The sequence below is a fragment of the Eleutherodactylus coqui genome, chromosome 1, assembly GCF_035609145.1.
Source record: "Eleutherodactylus coqui strain aEleCoq1 chromosome 1, aEleCoq1.hap1, whole genome shotgun sequence".
In the NCBI taxonomy this organism is placed as follows: domain Eukaryota; kingdom Metazoa; phylum Chordata; class Amphibia; order Anura; family Eleutherodactylidae; genus Eleutherodactylus; species Eleutherodactylus coqui.
The window spans coordinates 447053537-447075534 of NC_089837.1; the positions used below are offsets into that span (position 1 = coordinate 447053537).

General features: G+C 44.9%; 1 protein-coding gene across 1 annotated transcript in view; it reads right to left on the reverse strand.

The window, feature by feature from the left end:
* The window catches only part of USPL1 (ubiquitin specific peptidase like 1), a 37820-nt gene extending 16039 nt beyond the window's left edge, over window positions 1-21781 (reverse strand). The window contains exons 1-5 of the mRNA XM_066583105.1: window positions 21668-21781; window positions 15859-16030; window positions 12248-12376; window positions 9374-12122; window positions 7110-7199 (exon numbers count right to left, since the gene is read on the reverse strand). Coding sequence (XP_066439202.1) covers window positions 7110-7199; window positions 9374-12122; window positions 12248-12376; window positions 15859-15879 — 2989 coding nt within the window. The 5' untranslated portion in view covers window positions 15880-16030; window positions 21668-21781. The remainder of the gene's footprint in view (window positions 1-7109; window positions 7200-9373; window positions 12123-12247; window positions 12377-15858; window positions 16031-21667) is intronic.
* Between the last annotated feature and the right edge of the window lie 217 nt (window positions 21782-21998).

Below are 21998 nucleotides of genomic sequence, written 5' to 3' on the forward strand. Positions count from 1 at the left end.
AGGTGAGAAAGGCAAAAACGGAAAGTACTGCAAAGTTCTCGGGTTTGCTACTTAGCCAAAAAGGCAAGCCCTAATTGTGGTTGAATCAATGCCAAAAGGAGATTTCATATGGATCTTCTCTAGAATAGCAGGACGCATGCTATAGAGTGCTCCGTGCTCGACAAGTGATGCTGGCCCTCCGACTGCCTGCTCCGAGATGTATAAGGTTAGGAGCGCTGTGTTGAGGCCGACTCTCTGGCTGTTCGCTATTGTATGTAGAAAGCCAGGAGAGCTGTAACATGGGGCTTAAGTCTGCCAATACGCTGGATGCTGCCAATATGGCCATAGCAAGGTGTTGCTCAGTTACTTAGGAAGGCCATTGTTGCAGTCTGCTTATAGAAAGCCAGAGTAGAAAACAAAGTAGGTCTGGCATCTGAAAGACGGAAGAGTAGTGAGAACCCCCTAGTCAACGACGTGCAGTCAGGATTCTCATGAAAATTGTACCAGGATGATAGAAGGGAATGACCCGAATCCCCTTAGATTGGCAATAGTCCCATTGGAGAGCGAACAGTGTCGGAGAAGAATGAGGATCAGGACGCTCCAAGTTGTGTCACCGGGCAGTCCAGTAGAACAGCACCCATAAGGGGAGGGCGAGGTGTGGATGGCGCATATTGTATGAAGTTTGTTTTCTTTTGAAACGTGTATTAAAAGACGCATGTCAAAGATAGGCAATAAACACACGAGGTGCCTTGAACTCAGATACTGGACATAAGATGCATGGAATGCACCACAGTGAGAGTGAAAGTCTGTGGAACGTAGTTACTGCACCCAGAGGAGGGATGTCGCGTCCATTGCTGAACTGCCAGCCTTGGGAATGCTACCTAGCCAAAAAGGAGTGTATGCTTGGAGAAAGGAGTTAGGGATAAATGTATAGGAATGTACCTGTCTGACGTACCTCTAAACGGGAAGGCCTTCAGTCACTGATTGTAGCAAATTTCTTACCCTTTCAAGAGCAGGGGTTGCAGTAGTTGACTGATGAGGACTGCTTAGCGTGGCAGTTGCACAATGCAGGAAGAGAACTCACTCACCAGGCCTAAACAAGGAAGGGTTTTCAGAATGTTCCTCTGTGTTGCACAAACAAGGCAGCTGAAGCCTTCTCCAGAGAGCATCTTCCATCAGGATAATAGTGCCAGGAAACCAGGTGAACTGACTTTTGAAGTCAGGCCATACTGTACTGCTGTGCAGCTACTGCCACCACACTACTTAAAGAGTTTTTAGGACCCGAAGATTAGAAACCGTTCATAGGTGGGAAAAGAGGTTTGTGATACCGGCTACAAGTGACTGCAAAGTAGTAGCATAAATACATACGGTTCAGAGAAACTCTAAAGATATTACTCCTTAAAGAGGTAAAGGAGGCAGTATGGTAGCTGCTACACCTGAGCCTATGGAAGCATGAACGAGCGATACATAGCAATATCGGTTCAGTAGAAGGAGGGAATGCAGTACCAGTCCTTTCAAGCGGGCACGTGGTCATGAAGATATTGGTTGACCTACATAAAGAGAGCAGCATATAAGTACATTATACTGCCCGACTGCAGACACCCATGTAGACCTGAGCAAAAATAGCAAGTATGGAAACTAATGACATACAATAATACTGCATGAAATGTGATGAGGTAACCAGATATAGTCATGCTACCAGAAACTAGCAGTAACATTACTAGCTCCCAGAGGAGACAGACGGTGGATCATGTATTTGCCATGTCTTGCAGTAATCCAGCGGTTCCAGTATAAAGGGTGTGAAGTGACTAAGCGTTCAGAGTAGAGGTTAGCAGTAATCCAGACACTTGTCATATGATGGAGGTAATGGGACCGATTGATATTTTATCTCTATGTAATCAAATACTGAGTTACCAGATATATATTTATTCCCGCTATGAGCGTGGGGAGGAGAGAAAGGGAATGAAGTAGTCTTATGTTTGCAAGACTGCTTAAATGTGTCCCATACACAGTAGAGCTGCAATGCCATTCTTCTACCCATGGATGAGGATATGACATTGCCTAAAGGCCCATTTTGACAGGGCGAATGTCGAGCATACGATGCCCGACACTCATCCCTGCATACACGCGCTCCTGTGCTGTTGCACGGGAGTTAGCATCGCTGGCTCGTTCTCAGAGTGGCCAGGAGGGGGGCAAGGAGGCTGCAGGAGATTTCTCTCCTCCACTCCTCTCTACTGACTTAACATAGCGGCCTTTCAATACTGAACGGCTGCCATTTACACTCAGCTGTATAAGCAATGGACAATTAGCTGAACGCTGATGGCTCAGTGTAAATAGTAGACATTCAGTACTTAACGGCCACTATGTTAAGGGAATGGAGAGGGGTGAGGGAGAGCGGGGAGAGAAATCTCCTGCAGCCTCCCCGCTGTGAGCCAGCGATACTTACTCCTGTGCAGGAGCACTGGAGCGAGTGTTGGGCATAGTTCACCCGACCTTCGTCCCGTCTAAATGGGCCTTAACACATGCATTCACCATTTTAACATACAGAAAGCAAGTGCAGGAAGTCTACAATAGTTCTTCTGTGGAAAGTGAGGAGTCAATGCACTGGGTCAGATGGAGAGATCAAAAGCAAGACATGGATTACACTCTTGGGAAGGAGGGTAATGAGGTTGGTTTACACTTGTATACGCTACAAGTAATGCAGAGTACAGGTGTAATGCACTTATGCCTTGAGCTGGCAATATGGTGATCTCATAGCTGCCTCTGCCAACCCAGTCAATAATGCATCCAGTTGTAATTCAGATTCTCGCCCGAGAGAGCGGCTAAAGATCAGAGCATGATACGAGTGAGTGTATGACAGCATTACAATTACCCCTACATTGAAGGGGTAACTAGGCAAATGCCGCTCGTCAGAATTGTGTCGACATGAGGGGTGCGGAGTATCGTAGTAATAGATTACTCGTCCTATGGTAGGGGCAGGGGGTAATGAAGAAGATAATTATCAATGAGCAATTGTGTGGGATACAAAGTCAAAAGATACCCCATCTCACCATACTAGGCTTGCTCCCCTACGAAAGGGGGTAATGAGACAGGTGATGGATGCCATCATGGAGTAGTTTTAAGACAAACTGTAGTGTCCTTATTTCTCCTATGAAAGGGGGTAAAGATAGGCGATATCACTGTAGAATAGTCATGAGAGGTACAGAGCCTCACTGTACTACACTTGCGAAAGAATGGAGGAGAGGGGCGATTGTGCCATACCTACCTCATCTTCATCCTATTCATAAAATTGCAGAGTTGAAAGGGACCTCCGGGGTCATCTAGTCCAAACCCCTGCTCAATGCAGGATTCGCTAAATCATCCCAGACAGATGTCTGTCCAGCCTCTGTTTGAACACTTCCATTGAAGTAGAACGCACCACCTTCCATGGCAACCTGTTCCACTCATTGATCACCCTCACTGTCAGAAAGCTTTTCCTAATATCTAATTTGTGTTTCCCCTTTCAGTTTCATCCCATTGCTTCTAGTCTTTCCTTGTACAAATGAGAATAGGGCTGATCCCTCTGCACTGTGACAACCTTTCAGATATTTGTAGGCAGCTATTAAGTCTCCTCTAAGCCTTTTTTGCAAGCTAAACCTTGCCAGATCTTTAACCGTTCCTCATAGAACATGATTTGCAGACCACTCACCATCTTGGTAACTTCTCTGAACTTGCTCCAGTTTGTCTTTTTTAAAGTGGGGTGCCCAGAACTGGACACAATAAACTAGATGAGTTCTGACTAAGAGTAGAGGGGGATAATTACCTCACATGATCTAGACTCCGTGCTTCTCTTAATGCATCCCAGAATTGTGTTTACTTTTTTTGTCGTTGCATCACACTGTGGACTCATGTTCAGGCCTCGTTCAGACAAGCACTGTTTTTACACATTAGAGGCACGAAAGCACGCACCAAAGATGGGTCAGGTCCTATCTTTTCTCACACAACGGACCTGCAGTCCATGTCCTATCTTTGGTGCACACTTTTTGCGTGTCTAAAATTCCCTCCTATGTAAGCTTCTATAGGAAACCATTGGTTGTATATAGACACAATCTTTCAACACGCCTCTAATGTGCAAAAACAGCGCTCGTGTGAACAAGACCTTAGCCTGCAATCTGTAAGCATGCCCAAGTCCTTTTCACAGGTGCTGCGGCTTAGCCCAATTCCTCCCATTCTGTATGTGCTTCTCCCCCCTTCCCCCCTTTTCTTGCCCAGATGTAGGACCTTGCATTTTGTTAGTCGCTGCCCACTGTTCAAGCTTTTCTAGATGTTTTTGAATCTCCTCTCTTCTCTAGTGTTAGCTATCACTCCTAGCTTTGTGTTGTCGGCAAACCCGATCAGTTTCCTATTAATCCCCCCTCCAAATAATTTATAAAAAGGTTGTGCAGCCATTTATGACCACTCCGAGTACAAACACTCAAGCGAATTGTGAACCACCTAACAGTTGCCTTGTTGATCCCAAATTTGGTCATTTCAATAAAGGATGGTATGAGATACTTTGTCAAATATTTTACTAAAGTCAAGATATACTGTACTTTATTTACTACATTTCCCTAATCAACCAAGTCCGTGATTCTGTCATAGAAGGAAATTAAATTAGTCTGGAATGACTTGTTTGTTACAAACCCATGCTGGTTCTGGTTAATTACTCCATTCTCATCCAAGTATTTGCATATATGCAGTTTAAATAAATAAATATTGTATAGCACAAACTTATTCTGCAGCGCTATTTATTAACCCCGACTCATTTTACCGACCTCAGAAAGATGAAAGGCTGAATCTGCTACCTGAACCATGCGAGGATTGAACTCGCAACCTTCAGGTCATGAGGGAGAGCTTGGGACTGCATTTCTGCTGCCTTAACGCTCTGACATTTGCCCTTCTCCAATCTTCTGGGACTTCTGTTCTTCAGAAATTTTCAAAGATTAGGGCGAGTGGTTCAGCAATTTCCTATACTGCTTCCTTCAGGACCCTAGGATGTAATTAATCTGGACCTGGAAACTTGAATTCATTTAAGTTAGTTAAGTGTTCCCTCACCATTTCTCTGCTTAAATATAGCCTGCATTCTTTTATTCCTTCAATAGCACAGGGACGATCAGTTGATGTTGCATTTACTTTCTGAGAGAAAACAGATACAAAATAGGAATTTAAAACTTCTGCCTATTCAACATAATTTTTAGCCAATTCCCCATTTTCATCCTGTAAACATCCTACAGCATCTTTGACTTCTTTTGCTATACCCCCGAAATCCTTTATTGACTTTGGCCTCTTTTGCAAGCCTCAATTCATTATCTGCTTTAGCTTTTCTGACACTTGCCCTACAGTTTCTGAGGACCACATTATATTCTTCTTTAGATATTACCCCCTCTTTCCATTTGATACACATTTTTTCCTTTTTAACATGTGCATTCTGTGTTAATTCATCCCATGCTTCCCATTCTTCTTTCTTTTAGGGATAATCAACGATTGTGCTTTGAGAATCTCATTTTGCAAGATGTCCCATCCTTCTTGGACATTCCTGTCCTTACGAACATCCAGCATTGGATCCTTCCTACCCTATTTCTGAAATCCAGCACTGAAGTTCATGTTCTCTCAGGTCTTCCTCCAGTTATCCAAAATTCAAGGATAGCATGATCACTGCCTCCTAAGGTCCCAGCCACCCTTACTTCCTCAACCATTTCCTCCCTGTTGGTAAGAATTAGGTCCAAGATAGCAGATCCCCTTGTTCTCTCTTCTACTTTTTGGAAGACAAAGTTGTCAGCAACAGCAAATAATGTGTTAGACCCATTACTTTTGTCAGAGATTCCCAACACATGTCTGGATAGTTAAAATCTCCCATGATCACTATGTCATACGTTTTTGAGAGCTTGACCATCTGATGTAGAAAGTTCATAGAGATCTTTTGCTTGTCCAGACAACCTATAGCAAATGCCTACAAAGAGGTCCTTTCTGTTTTCTCCTTATATTCCTACCCAGTTTCTACAGAACTACCATGCTCTGAAGCTTGAATCTCTGTGAAGATGTATGCTTTCCTAACATAGAACACAATACCTCATCCCCTTTTAGAATGTCTGTTTCTTGAAAATAAGTGGCATCTTTCAAGCCTTGTATACCAAGCCTGCGGTTTCCCCAGGGCACCAGCAGGGTCACTTACTCAGCGACAATCACGTAGTGGAGAGCGATGCTGGAACTGGGGGGTGGGGGTAAATGAGCAGGCAGGAATCGCAGGCGACTCCATGGCTGGTGGGATACAGAGTTAGTGCCGCTCTGTTCCACTTTGTTTTCTTGGAGGAGGAAGTAACAGTGTCTCATGCAGCACTGTTCACACTCCCCACTTAGAAACAATCAGGTTAGTTAACTAATCCCCGATTCCCAGTTAAAGGGAAAGAAAGGAAAAATAAGACAAGGACAGAAGGCATGCAGAGCAGGTCTATCTCCTACAGACACAAAGCAAAAACTAATTTAGCTCAGTGCCTGCATGAGGAGTATAAACTGGTAGTCAGGGCTAACTCTAGTGTCTGGCAGGAGCTATACTGAAGGTGTGGTGACCCCCAATGACACGGACAAGAACTCATTTTTGAAGCCTTCACTGAGAGCACCATAAGGCTGTGCCTGTCACACTGCTTACAGTGATAGGTCTGCTGTGCAGATCTGTGCAGTAGTTTGGCTGCTACTAATAAAATGCAAATTTCTTTCAGACACAGGACTAGTCCTGTATATTCATAAGCTGCAGGCTAGCCTCCCTCACCCCGCCTTCCAGCCAATAAATGACGGCTCTCTCTCTATGTACAGTAATAAGCAAAAAGCAGGCAATCATTGGCTGGAGGGAGCTAGCCTGCAGCTCAAGAACTTCAAATAGTCCTTTATGCATGTGCTTCTGATAAAAATGCAAAATTCTCAAAACCTAGTGCACAGATACTGATTACAGTGCTTTGTCGGAGTATGACAGACACTACCTTGTGCTGCCCTCAGATAGGGGTGCAGAAAGATGGTCACAGAGTCTAAGTCATAAGTATTGTGCCCAGTTCCCTTTAGAGTCAGGTCTATTCAAATATATTTCAAATCTACAAAGTCTATCCGAGAGTCGTACATACCCAATTTGCAATTCAGAAGTGGTTGCAATTTCTCAAAGATTTCCATTCTGACCTCATTCAGACATTTCTCGTACTTTGGTCGCTTGTAATCTATAAGAAAAAGGAGCTGATTAAAGTAAATCTTTAAATGCAAACATAGCAACAATGTAACACCCTGTTGGGGGGATGACAATTTGTAGCATACAGCCGCTAGCCCGCCAACATAAACACACCTCTCCAACCACCCCTCACTGTTCAGTCTTGGTGCTTATTCCGCCCTTTTAGCCAGATGTCAGTTGTGTCTTCTTGTAGGCAAAACGCGAAGGCCATGTTCTGTGCTCAGGCTGTGGTGTGCTTTTACGTAAGGTTTTAAGGGAATATTTATTAATACTGATGTACCGCCAAGTGGTAGGCTGGTATGGAATTTTGTTTATATTGCTCAACTCTGGTGGTTTTAAGTTGTACTGTGTGGAAATATGGCAAAGACTTAGTGCAACCAATGTAATATGTGCCGAATGCAAACAGGCAGAAATTCCGCGGGCGAGATTCCGCATGGAATTTCCACTGTTGCACTCGGCCATAGCATTGCACTGGTTTATGCAATCCTATGCAGACACCCGCGATTTTGATCGCAGAAAAATTACACAATTATATCGCAGCAGGTCCTATTTCAGTGTGAGCCTCTGCGAGGCTCGAACTGCCGCGCCGACTCTGCACTGTGCACCAGCCGGCACATCCGCGGAGCAGAGAGAAGACGCCGGACAGCTAAGCCACAGGTCACATCCTGCTGCGAGAATCTCGCAGTCAGAATCCAACCTGGCCGTCTGCATTCAGCCTTACAGGCCTCATCCACTTTTTTAATTCACCATCCATGTCTTACTTGATTCACAAGTTGAAACAAAAAAATGCTATCATCATTCATATACAATAAATATCCATCAAACCAAATAAATTCAATATGGCTGATCCTTTATTCCTACAGGAATAGGCACTGCCAGTGGAAGTAGTGGCTTATCTACCACTCCGTATTAGCATAAACATGTATACTCAGTTTGGCTTAATATGTATGGCCAGCTTAAATGGGTTGTTGTGCAAAAGAAAGTTATTCCCTATCCAGAAGATAGGTAACAGCTTGCCAATTGCCAGGGGTCAAAAAGCTGGGCCCCACACTGATCCTGAGACAGCAGGAATGAATGGAGTAGCAGTTGCAAAACAAAGAGAAAAAAAAAAAAGACACACAACACATGCTCACCTGTTGTGCGCTCCCCCTCCTCAGGGCAGTAGTGGCTAGAATGTACAATCTCCTGGAAGGTGCTGGTGTCACATGACTTACCTACCGCTTTGCACCCAGGGCACAGGGATGCAACACAGGAGAGCAGCCTGAGCAGTAGAGCAGGGGGCGCTGGAGATGGAGTCCCTCCAAGCAAACAGTCAGGAGCATCATCGCTCCTTTCTGTGTATTCCACAATATGCAAAATACTAGGTGATCAGCCTGCATGTCATCTATTACAGCACCAGGTCAGGGGGTGTCACATGATGCAAAATGAAGGGTGCGCAGTGTGGTGGTGCAATACAGGCAATAGTTATATGATCACAAGGTGTAGGTGATTCAGGGGTGTGTAATGAGCATGCGGGGAGATTCTGGGGTCTAGTGCCTCCCCAGGCCACTCCAGACTATCTTTATTCTAGGCAAGTGCTGACACATGACCAGCACAGGCCAATGTCTGGCTTCAGACTCATACCAGAGATTGCCCAGTGCCCGGCACATACTAGCGCTACCTGGAAGAAAAAAAAAAAAAAAAAAGATAGTCAGGAGTGGTGTGGGGAGTGCAGAAAAGTTTAGTTTTTTTTTGTTTTTGTTTTAACTGCAGTATAAAAAAGGGCATTGTTCTTGTGATGGGTTGCCAGTAAAGGGCCATTGTGACTTATGCAGCAGAAAATGAGGTGTTACTTGTGAGGTCTGCATGTTGCTGAAAAATTTTTTGGAAAGGGGGGGCTGAGGTAAAAGCTTTGAGGATGAAGTAGGAACACGCTGTTTTTGAAGATACAGCTACGTAATCTCTTAAATCCACACCATTATGTCACCATTTGCTTTCTAAATTTGGCCAGGAGGGGGCGCACAAGAATTTGAATGGTTGATCGTGTTTTGGTTGCTAGACACGAGCGAGTTTCTTGCGTTTGCACGGATGTCTCCTAATTTGTACATGTTTTATTCTATAAAGCCTTAAGAAAAACAAAAAAAAGTTTGCACCATTTCAAACTCAAAACGTACTGATGACACCCACCTGATCTTTTGCCTGGTTTCTGTTTATCGAGACTGTCTATGTACATCGTAGTAGCTTCGTCATATCTGGTAAAGAGATTGTGAATGATTGACTCCTTGCCCAAGTGACTGTTGGCAACAAAATGATTGACCGTTTCCGACAGCACCAAGGCTGACAATATACAATCCAACCAGCATAAGGAATGTTTGTTCTTCCATTGCAGATGTCTTTCTGTGGGATTAAACTTTTTGAGTGCAGGCGATTCAGAAACCTGTGCCGAATCCTCAGTGTTAGTTTCCATGGCTTCGCTGGCATCATCAGCCAAATCAACGTTTAACGAGATTTCCAAAGTATCAGACAATTTGCTGCCATTTTGAATATTGTCAATCAGTACTTCCATTGCCTCCGGTTCCACTGTTTTATCACCCTCTTTGACCTTCTGCCACACATCTTGCTTTATTACTTTCTCGTCCGATGCCATGGTCATAGACACTGTAGGATCAGATTGAGGACTGGGGCAAGCAGATCGCGCCTCTTCCATTCGGTGCTCAGGCTGAATGTCCAGCAACAAATCGGGTAAGATTGTGCTCTCATAAAACTCTTTCTTCTGCTTGGATAACGGCGATTTACAGTCACTTGGTGACGCGGTGGTTTTGTTTTCTAAATGGCTGACTGTATTACTATCCTTATCACTGTCTGACTGTGCGGATACATTCTTAGAGTCTGAAATATCCCTTGCCGCACACAAGGAACTGCATACTTCAGGTGCAGAATTTGTGTCCAGCGTGTGTGTATTCTGCAAAGTCTGAGATATATTCATTCCACAATGACACTTCAAGTAGTCCTGTAATAATATTTGTGGACTTGGTAGTGATATTTTGTCTAGAGGCTTTGCATCTGTATGTGCATTGGCTGAAGTATCATAAGATGAAGAGGTTGCTGCAGCATCAGCGCACACCTGGTCTTTTACAGAAGGCGCTGAAGTAGTAGGGTCGTTACAAGTGTTCTCCAGCACACTCTGAAGTGACATATTTGTACCAAAATGACACTTCAAGCAGTCTTGTAACGAGATTTGTGGACCTGGCGATGGGATTTTGTTTAGAGATCTAGCATCTCTGTGTTCGTTACAGTCATCTTTCACAATAGAAGACGAACTGTTGTGAGGTTCACACACTTTCTCTGAGTAACTATCATTAGGATGGCAAACTGCCGGATTATCCATTAATGAGTCAGTGGTCATGCCCTTTTTATCATTGCCTGGTAAGGATATCGCTGCAGCATCAGCATGGGCCTGGTCTTTTATAGAAGGCACTGAAGTAATAGTGCTGTTTTTCAAAGCACTCTCTCCCACTCGACTCTCAGGTGGCATGTCTTGTGAAAACTTAGAGTGACAGTGTTCTTCAGAATTCGTTTTCTGACAGCTCTGTACTAGCTCTTGCAGTAATGACAAATTAGGAATTGGTGGTTCTTCTGTGCTTACCATAGACCTGTGTGGCAAGGGACAGGTCAAATCCATAGGCGTATTAAAATCGTCATCAGACATGCTTTCTGACAGACTCTCCTCTGACTCATCCGATGACAAGGCAGGACAACTTCTGTCCCTGTCCTTCACCACAAGACATGGTGAAGACACCGGCTTCCACAAATCTGTGAAGGAACAACCTTCTGCATGACTCTCTTGTATGACCTCTTCCAGTGAATTAGAAACAGCCATCTTATCACCGGATTCTTGCATCATCTGAAGAGAACGTGACAAATCCGCACTTCCAAAACTGTTCACTTGCACTCCATCATCTGGACGTGTTGGAAGAGATGTTTCCAAGCTCAAGTTCATTGGTTGGTCAGACTCATCATGACGCAAGTCTGGCGAGACTTTATTTCCACTTATTTCTATAAGACTGTGCTGAATTAAAAGAGTAGCCTCTTTATTACATAAAGCAGCTTCCACTTTTCCTTCAACTGTCAAATTATCAATGTTTTCCATTTGTTCTATAAGAGGTTCCACCAAACTAAGTTTATCCTTGAGAAATTCAAAAGACGATGCCGTGTCAGATCTGGAACCAGAGTTACCGCCAGTATTGCTTGCGGAGAGAGACGTCTCCTTAGAGGAATTTTCCTTTACCTGACACTCTTGTTGACTGTTCTGCAACAGAGGGGTAGGTGGAGAGACACAGGAGGGTATATAATCTGAGCCAGAAGCAAGGCCATTTAATATAGGCTCTTTTAAAGACTCAGTCACCTTTTCCTGCACATTATCTATCTTGTCCGCTACTGGTGGGAGAAGAGACCCTTTACCCAACGTATGCATTAACGCTAGATGTCCATTCTGTGATACATCTTGATGGCTCTCCAGAACTGCAGGCACTCCGTCACATTGACCAGGGACATGTGTGCTCAGATAACCTGTAGGCAAAATTGGAAAACTAGACTTGTCCCATAAAGTAGAATTACTTAAAACGTTACTAGTTTCCGAGATATCTGGCATCTGAGAATCTGAACATTCCTTCTGACCATGTTGTAATCTTGTTGGTGAAACAGTTTCACAATCTAGAGCTGGAAAACCCAGCATGGATTTACACAGATCCGCCTGAACGTTAGGAGAATCGCTAGAGATAGGTGGATCAATTTTCTGTTTCTTCTCACATGCGAGTGAAGTGGGCGACAGGTCGGTGACGTTATGCTTTTTCCGTTTGTTTGGACTGCTCTTCTTAAGGTCCGCAGTGTTTGCAATTATGTTATCCAAGGGAGTATATCCCAATGGATAAATACACTAAAGAGGGGGAAGAAAAAGAGAAAACATTGAAACGATCTGTCAATGCAAAACTATAGCAATTTCTAAAAGGAAGAAACAAAAAAAAACTCCAAATACCTCCAGGCGTAACAAAACAGATATACCTGTGGGTTAGTGCAGAGGAATATTGACTGAGTAAAATTGATGCGGTAGGTCTTAAGTGCTTGAGTTTGGCCCTTGGTCTTGCACACCGGGCACCATCCATCATGGGGAGCGCCAATGCTCTGAGGATTCTAGAGTAGAAAACACTGTTTAATTCTTTCACAAAGAAACTATTTTCTGCAGTCTAATATGATTGCAAGTGGAGATACCTGAGGGAAACCTTACTCATGGAATATAGAACATTTCAGAAAACATTACTCCTCTTATTAGCAAACTCTTCATCAAACCATATACCGTGGGGGAGATTTATTAAACACTGGTGTGACAGAAGTGGAAGAGTTGCTCATAGCAACCAGACTGCTACTTTAAAGGGAAATATTCTCTGGGCCACTGGGATACCATTCCAGTGCTATGCCCCCGAGTAATCCGCGCACGCACAATGCGACTCTCTTCAGGCAGCTTTGTATGCGCATTCTCACAGATCATTGAGAGTGCATGCACACAGCCTTTTGAAAAGAGTCACGCTGTGTGTACACACAATTTCTTGGGGACACGGAGTATAAAAAGCAGCTCCTAAGAACACCCATTCCTTCCCCTTTAAGCACCATAATGTAGTTTACGGAACTCTAGGTGCTGACAAGGTCCCTTTAATTTTTCAAAGGATCTAACGCAGTAACACAGTATGTTAGGCTAACACATGTCCATCTAGTTCAGCCTATTAGTCCCCAATGCTGATCAAGAGGAAGGCAAAAAATAAATGAATAAAAATAAGGTAGAAGACAATTTTCCTCACTTAAGTGGAAAAAAAAGTCCTTCTTGATTCCAGCCTGCAATCAGAATAATCCCTGGATCAACAACCTGCCATCACCACATCCTCAGGCAGAGTGCCACAATCTCACTGCTCTTACAGTAAAGAACCCTCTTCTATGTCGGTGTAGAAACCTTCTTTTCTCTAGATGTAGAGGAAGCCTCCTTGTTAGTCACAGTCACAGTCCAGGGCGTAAATAGATGGGAGAGATCTCTGTATTGTCCCCTGATATATTTATACATAGTTATTAGGATGCATCTCAGCCTTTTTTCTTTTTTTTTTTAAGTGAATAACCACAATTTTAATAACCTCTCTGGTATTGTAGTCAGCTCATTCCATTTATTACTTCAGCTGCCCACCTCTGTACCCGCTGAAGCTCTGAAATGTTCTTCTTGGGTACCGGGGCCCAAACCTGTACACAATATTCCATGTGTGGTCTAATCAGTGACTTGTAAAGAGGAAGAACAATGTTCTCTTCCTGTGACCCTAGACCTCTTTTGATGCACCCCATGATCCCATTTGCCTTGGCAGCAGCTGCCTGACACTGATTGCTGCAGTTAAGCTTACAGATAACTAAAATCCCCAAGTCCTTTTCCATGTCAGTGTTAGGGTGCATTCCCACGAACTATACGTCATCCTCATTGCAGGGGGGGGGGGGGGTGGAGTAAGGAAGAGCCAGGAGCAGGAACTGAGCTCCTGCCCCCTCTCTGCCCCTCTGCACTATTTGCAATGAAAGGAGGCGGAACGGGGGTGGGGCTAATTATCAGAACTTAGCCACACCCTAGCCCTGCCTCCTTTCCCTGCAAATAGTGCAGAGGGGCAGAGAGGGGGCGGGAGCTTAGTTCCTGCTCCTGGCTCTTCCATCCTCTCCCCCCTGCAGATGAGGACGACGTATATCGGCTCGGCGTGAAAACCGAGCCGATATACGTTCGTGGGAATGCAGCCTTACCCAGTGGTTTCCCACTTAGTGTGTAATGGTGACATGTATTTCCTCTGTCCATGTGCAGAACTTCACATTTATCACGGTCAAACCTTATTTGCCACTTTGAGACTAATAAATGTAAGGTAATGTACATCTGAGAAAAACAAAGCTGGAATCTGATGGCTCCTCAGGTTTTGATAAATCTCCCCCAATATCTTTAATTCCAAACAAAGTTTGAACACTGTCATGGTCAGGCTAGACTGTGGAACTCTGAGTAAGCATTATAATTAGGTGGCGCTACTAGATAGCAATTGTCTTTTTAACATGTATTACAGGACAAAATCATTGATGTGTAATAATGTCCTTACTTATATTACCTTGCACAAGAGCTACTGACTGCTCATGTATACCAGCTAATTGCCAGGCTGAAATTGCAAGGCCAGGGATACACCAGGGTCGGAGTGGAAGCTACTGCTCCGACCCCCGTGTAGTGGCCGACATTTGTAATTGCAGGCGCAGCTTTAACTGAAATCAATGGGAACCAGGCTAGTAATAGCAGGTTGGGGTCCTATTGATTTGCACTTGCAATTATGGGCACCGGCTACTGCACAGGGGGTTGAACAGTGGCTTCTGCTCAGATCCCAGAGTATCCTGGCACTGCCTGGAAATCTCCACTTAAAATAAGTTAGATTGATACGTTGACATACCAGTTCTACCACTGATTTCGTAAAGATTTTCAGACACAGTTCGTGGCACACGTGATATAGGCGCAAATCAACCCCATATTTGTAACTGTATTATACTTGTAAGAAATTGGTGTAAAACTGCCTTCACATGGATGTCAAAATTGTGCACACTTTGTGCATTGTGAGATGCACAAATATGAACACCATTCTTTTAACCCTTCCCAATCCAATTTCTATCCTGGTTTTCCTAGGAGCTTAGTCTTTTTCTGCCGTTACACAACGGCGCTATATGCTGGTTAAAGCCAGTACTGCATGAGGTGACACGTTGGATAGGCTCTGACAGCAGAGAGGCTGGCAGTATACAGTAAGAGAACCCCGACAGACGTCTTCCAACATCGGAGCTGTACAGCCTTAAATCATAATATCTATAGACGTCAAACAGTGGATTGGAAAGGGTTAAATGTGGTCATACACATGAGCGATATTTTCCCGCTTGGCACCATGTTGTGATGCTATACAGTAAACAATCGCAGCATATTCTATCTTGCTTTGCGATATCGCATCGCAGCGCCCATTGTTTTCAATGGGGCTGGCAGTGGCATCACGCTAGGTGCATGTGATGAAATGCAACGTCTCCCATTGACAATGGGAAAAATTCCACGATCCTCCACCACGGCGGACGATCCCTGCATCTCCAAAGTGATGCGAGGCTGATTGCCACGAAAACGCCTCGCATCCCTGGGGATTTAACATGGACGGCGAGTGCGAAGTGGGGATGGGATTCACAGCCTCATATCGCGCTCGCCCGTGTGAAGTCAGCAGGAGAAAATAAATCACCAATCTGCTTACATTAAAACTCAGAGGTGGCAATAGCAGTGCAGCTAACCTAAACATTTCACATAGAACAAGGAACACAATGAGCTTTACTCTTCAGGTCGGTACAATTTGATGACGTTCATAATATACACAAGTGCAAAAAACAATATACACAGAAATACTGGTGATTGCATTATAACGTGAGAACTCTGGGCATGAAACCTATAGAATCATACAAAAGTTACCCAGCCTTCATATGTAATGTACACTTTGTTTTATCTTTCGCCTTTTATCTTATTTTTAAGATTTCCGTGAAGAGGAAAAATATTAAAAGAGAAGACCATATGCGCAGAAAAAAAGTTGAAAAAAAGTTTCACTGACTTTTCCCATGCACCCCACCATGTGAACGGAGGTGCTTATATAAAAATGACCCTTGTCCAACCAATCAGACTGCAGATCCTGGAGTCCTGGAAGCCATTGTGGTTCCCCACTGGCTAATTTTTGTCATAGCACATGTAACCTGCCAGCACCGAGTAGGTCATGTCAGAGAACCCTGAAAGACAAGCGAGTGGAACAGGTTATTGACATCATATAAAAGACACCTTAATTACAGTATTTCCATTAAGATATTTATACAATAGACAAGGTATTGGACGAGTAATAAAGATGTATATTACACTATGCTCGAAATCAGGAGTCTCAAACTGTGGCTCTTCAGCTACTGTAAGACTACAACTCCCAGCACAGAGGGAGATGTAGCATTGCAACGGCTGGAGAAGCACTAGTCGAAGACTACTGGTCTTAGGCCCAATGTCCACGGGCGGATTTGATTTGCAGAATCTGTGTGGGGTAATTCAAGCCGTGTAATTAAAACGTGCGGATTGTTTTTCCGGATTCTGCATGCGGAAAACAAAATTTGCAGCATGCTCCATTTTAGGGCGAATTCCGTGTGGACAGCTTCCATTAAGGTGAATGGAAGCCGTCCGAGCCATGTGCACTGGCTGGTACTTCCGCAGTACAGAAGAAAAGACAGCCTGGACCGATACACAAATTCCATGGTCGCACGCATGGTCGGAATCCGCTACGGGCTCCTGCATGTGGAATCCGACCCGCCTGTGGACATGAAGCCTAAAACTTATGATCTGCTACCCTTTAATGTCTCAAGAACTTTCTGTTGTAGAAGCAGAGATGTTCCAGATTCTCCCTGCCGGCTTCTGCAGAGGAAGACACTCATTACGTCATATAAAGCCAAATGGGCTCTGCTGCATATTACTAAGAAAATACGTTTTGGGTATGGTTATCAAAAAAGACTGACTTTTCCCTTTCACTGTAAAACTTTGGGTAATTCCGCACTGATCAGACCACCTCTGTGTAAAGATCTTGAAACTAGTGGGAGATTTAAACGTAAAAGGGCGCACCTACTAATACTGTCTAAAAGCTGGCAGTGCAAACATACTAAGACAAACGTAAAGTGCGCCAGTTTATCACAGCGACTCATGCTGGATGTAGAAGTTTATGACTGCCTAGTGTAAGTCTATACCACCTAATAGTTGGCTTACTTTATGACAAAAACAGCAGCAAGCTATTAGTGCAATTTACCACAATTCAGCCCCTTCTCAGATGGTTCAGAAAAAGTATCTGAAGACACATAGTAAGTGAGGCCCAACGCAAGTAAGACAGTTTTCTAGTGTCATTTGTATCAGAAAACTGTTGCACTTCGAGTAGTAAACCTGCCCCGTTGTTAGAAGGTTGCCGAAAGGGGTTGTCCCACAAAATTATCTTACCCCCCTATAAATACAATACGGGATAAGTATCTGATGTGTGGGGGTCCTATTGCTGGGACCCCCACCGATCAGGACAACAGTGTTCTGAAATGAATGAGCGGAGCTCACGTGAGCACTACCCACAATACATTTCAATGGGATCAGAGATAGCCAAGTGCACAGAGAATAAGTTAATTATGTAGGACAACCCCTTTAAAGGCCGTGGGTCTAATAACTGCCAAAGAAGCGTGGCTCTGAAATGGACCACTATGCGACTCTCAAAGCGCCTCTTGGAATAGCGGACCCCGTCCAACCCTAAATTAAAAGAGGATTTCCATAGAAATACTATTGATGCCCTATCCTCATGATAGGTTATCAATAGTTAATTGGTTGGGGTCCACTGCTCAAGACTTTGGGCAATCAGCTAATCGTGGCGCCCGCTGTCAGGAAGGTGAGGCTCCGACCTCTGCAGTGGGCAGCGCTCTGTAAACGTATGGCTGGTTGCAGTGTCCTTTTGCTGGTGCTCAGCTGATTGTCCTGCTGGAATATGTGTAAATATGGACTGACAACTCCCTTAAGGGCCCTTAAAAAGCAGGAAAAGAAACAGAACTCTAGTGATAATTACATATCCAGAATAGTGAATGTCAGCGGTAACAAGCGGGGCTCCCTGAGCTCCTGCAGGCATCGCCGCTGGGAGCTGTAACATTACGCCGCTTGTTTAGCAGGCTGAACTATTAATACGTGTGAAGGTTGAGGATGAGACAGCTGCAGCACACGAGCCCAGCGCCCCGCTACTGCCCGCTAGAATGATCACACGAGCATCACTCAATCACACGGCTCGTATTCCTCATATTAGCAGAGGTTGGTCTTCACACAAATATAAAGTGCGGTTACACCATACTTGGCCATAGAGCTCACACTCATCACAGAAGTAGAATAGGATCTGTAGTGCATTAGTTTAGACCTCCATTACAGGTGGATTTCTTAGGCAATCAGCATCGTCCCAGGGTTCATAGTGGTTGGATTACGTTTTTCTATAGTTTTCTTTGTTGGAATGGCTGGTATAAAGGGTCTAGTCTCAGCAAGACCATTAAAGTGGTTCTACCATCATTTTCTAGTTATTCTCCATCAACAGCGCTATCTGTTCCATTAAATAGACTTAAAAAACTAAAGCCTGGTTTAGACAGAACGATTATCGCTCAAAAGATCGCTTTGAGCAATTTTTGAGCGAAAATCGTTGTGTCTAAATGGGCCTTAGCAGAATGGAAGCAAACAAAGCATTGTTTTTTTGAAAACCTGCTAAAAACCTAATACAGTTTTGTAAACAATAGCTCTCTACAACCAAGGTTCATAACTTTTGGTACATGTACCGTGTTTTTTCCCGATAATAAGACCTACCCCGACCCCCCCCCCCCCCCCCCCAAAAAAAATAAGCCTTAGCTACACTACATTTAAAAAAAAAAAAAAAAAACCCACAACACTCACCAAGCAGGCGGTATCCTGGTCCCTCACGCTGGGCTACTCTAGCAGTCTTCCATGTAGTCCTTGGCACTGAGAAAGCAATCTCTTCCTGGTAACGAGGCTTGAATACCCCGCCTCCAGCAAGAGATTGCTGTGATTGGATCACTAGCGCCGTGGCTCAGCCAATCAGAGCCGGCGCTCGATGAACCAACAACAGCCATTCAGTGACATCATTGAATGGCAGTTATTGGCTCATCAAGCGTTGGCTGATTGGATCACGAGCCTCGTTGCTCAGCCAATCACAGCAATCTATTGCTGGAGGTGGGGAATTCAAGCCCCGCTACCAGAAAGAGATTGCTTAAGACACACCCCAAAAATAAGACACTGCTTCTTTTGGGGCAAAAATTAATTTAGGACAGTCTTATTTTAGTGGAAACAGTACCACCCAAACTGTCAATTTTTCAAACATGAACACAAGCTAGTTAGTGATGAATATAGGTTTATTTAGGCACAAATACTGTGATGATTGCTGAAAATTCCATAAGGCCACTCAAACGAATCATTTTTTACTACAATTAGCGCGGCACCCCAAGTGCCATCCTAACCGCGGTAGAGCACTCCCATTGATTTTAATGAGCCTTCTCGGACCTGTGCTCCAATGCTGCCTGTTCTATTTTTTTCAGCGTTTTCACGTTTAACGCTTCCCATCATCCATCACCATGATTAGGTTGTTAAAATGTGTTGTCAAATGCAGTGACGTGCGTTCGAACACGGCGCTCGAAATAGCAGTAAAATGCAGCAGTTCCGAGCGGATTTTAACGGAACGCATGTGTGATAATGGCCTGAGAGAAAAATATACGTAAATCAAGGAGCGTGATATTACGTGTACTTAAGAGTCAGGTATCCATGATTTCACTACCGTATATAATCTAACAGTGTTGGGCTACAAGACATCGGTGCCCAAACGGCCACGGCGGGGATCACGGTGGTCAGGTGGTAACCGGATAGTAATGACATGTTGGCAGCATATGTAGTTAATGTCTCAGCACCAAAAAATACGTTAAGTGGTTTCACATCTGTGCTCAGGTTTCCGCTTTGTGCTCCGTTTGGGGAGCAGGAAAAGGGGAATCCTTGCAGCCAAATGGCACCGAACAGCGATGGATGCACACCATTGACTATAATGCGGTTCATCCACTTTCTGCGCTTTTTCTCCGGGTATTTTGAGCCGGATTTGTGATGGAACATCGGACCGGAGGATGCAACACAGATGTGAGACCGGCCTTATGGTGCTGATAGGGGACACGAAGAGCTGGCTGAGGTACTATTATACTCGCCCGCTCTCTGGTTCCTGCAGTATCCGCCGCTGAAGATTGTGCCAGCACTGCAAATCTGATTTCACGGAACCGTGCGCAAGGATAGTCGGATCTGCAGGACCGGCACAACCTGTGACAACGCAGGAATTAAAGATTGCATTAATATAAAAAAAACACCTCAGCCGGCCCCCTGTCACATTCGCTGGCAGCGGCATACTTAGCTTACGGTGCTAGGGGACAGGATAGGCTCCCTTTAAAATGGGGGTTTCTGAGTGTGTGAAGATTTCCAAAGAGTGGGCTATAATCTAACTGCATATTATGCATGTGTATTTGCTGTGGGCAACATGCGGTGAATGGAGACAATGAACTTTTAGGCTGCATTCACACAGGGCGGATTTGCCGCTGTTCTGCCGCAGCAGATCCGCCCGCGGCAAAATCGCCCGCGGCCGCTAATCTCGGGATTAGCCAGCCATGTGGACGAGGTTTCTCAGAAATCTCGTCCACACGGGACGGCTAATCCGCTGTGGTAAATCCGGTTGAAACCGGCCGCGGTTTCCAAAGATTGAGCATGTCTGTTTACAGTCGGTTTTTTGTTTATTTATGTCATGGCCGCGCTCTCCTCTATGGGGAACCGGCCGCAACGCAAAAGCATGCGGCCGAGCCACTTCAAAGCCGCCGCGGCTTAAACCGGGGCGGTTCTCCTGGCGGAAATCTCGCGGTTTTTGCTGCGGTCAAACCGCGAGATTTCCGACGGGAATCCGCCCTTATTCTTCCATGCGCACCGGAACATAGACACTGCATATCGATACGCAGAAGGACTAAATCTCAGCATGCTCTATTTCTCTTGTATATCATATACAGCCCTAGTATGGGCATTGCGAAGGGGCAGTGCATTATATATGTGTGTGTGGGCTATTGTGCGCCCGGCGCAGCGTGTGGGCTATTGTGCGCCCGGCGCAGCGTGTGGGCTATTGTGCGCCCCTCTCATAGACGCATTCCCGGAGCAAGCATGCAGTTTCAATTTTGGGTGATGTGACTGCGCAATGTCATGCCTGCCCAATGCATGCGGTCCTGTCTGCCCATCTAATCGGCGTGCCGGCGAGATGTCAGAAGAGAACCAGAAACTCTGCAGACTGCTGACGGAGATATGGGGGGAAGCTGTGGGCCCCGCGTCACGTAACAGACCCTCGGGCACCAGGAGGCAGAGCAGGTACAGAAACATCAGATTTAGAGATGACGGACGTGCGCAGGTGCCGGCCTCCGCTGCTATTTTTTTTCCAGAGAAGGTGATCCGTTTCCCTGACAACCAGCAGTAAACAACCAGAAGAATTAATGGCTGTAACATCCAGAGAACGGGGCATTTTATAAACAAGCATCTTAAGGGTGAGGGCATTGTTTTGCAATTCCGAACACATTGGAATAGGATTCCTGAGAGGGGAACACCCCTTTAACTCCTATACAAGTGTCATGTAGTTATGGAGCCTCGCTGGTAACAAGTTGTCATGGCCGTGACACTTAGGAGGGCACTATATAGCCCCACAGGAGATGGGGGTGTCGAGCACCGGCACTGCAGTAAGCAGGGCTGCCCCCCGCATATAATACAAGATGTAATATACGGCGGCTGACGCTCTGTATACAAGAGCCCGTCCTCACCTGTATGTCGGACTCGTCCGCACGATAGCCAAGTCAGGACACACCGAACCGAGCGCTCAGCATGCAGCCGGCTGCACATGAGGTGAAAACGTCAGGCAAACGTCCTCACTTCCGGCGCCAGTAATATACGTCACGACGCTCTTCCCGCTCTTCTGGCGCAAAGTGATGATGGTAATAAGTGTGTGGCCATCTTGAATGTGGGCAGCTCTTTTTGTTGTAAATTGTGGAGACTAATAAAGAGAAATAACAGCCAACTAATAGGATTTCTAATAGTGTTAGGATTGTTATCAGGCCAGGATGTAGGGAACGTCCATATGATTTGTCATACTTG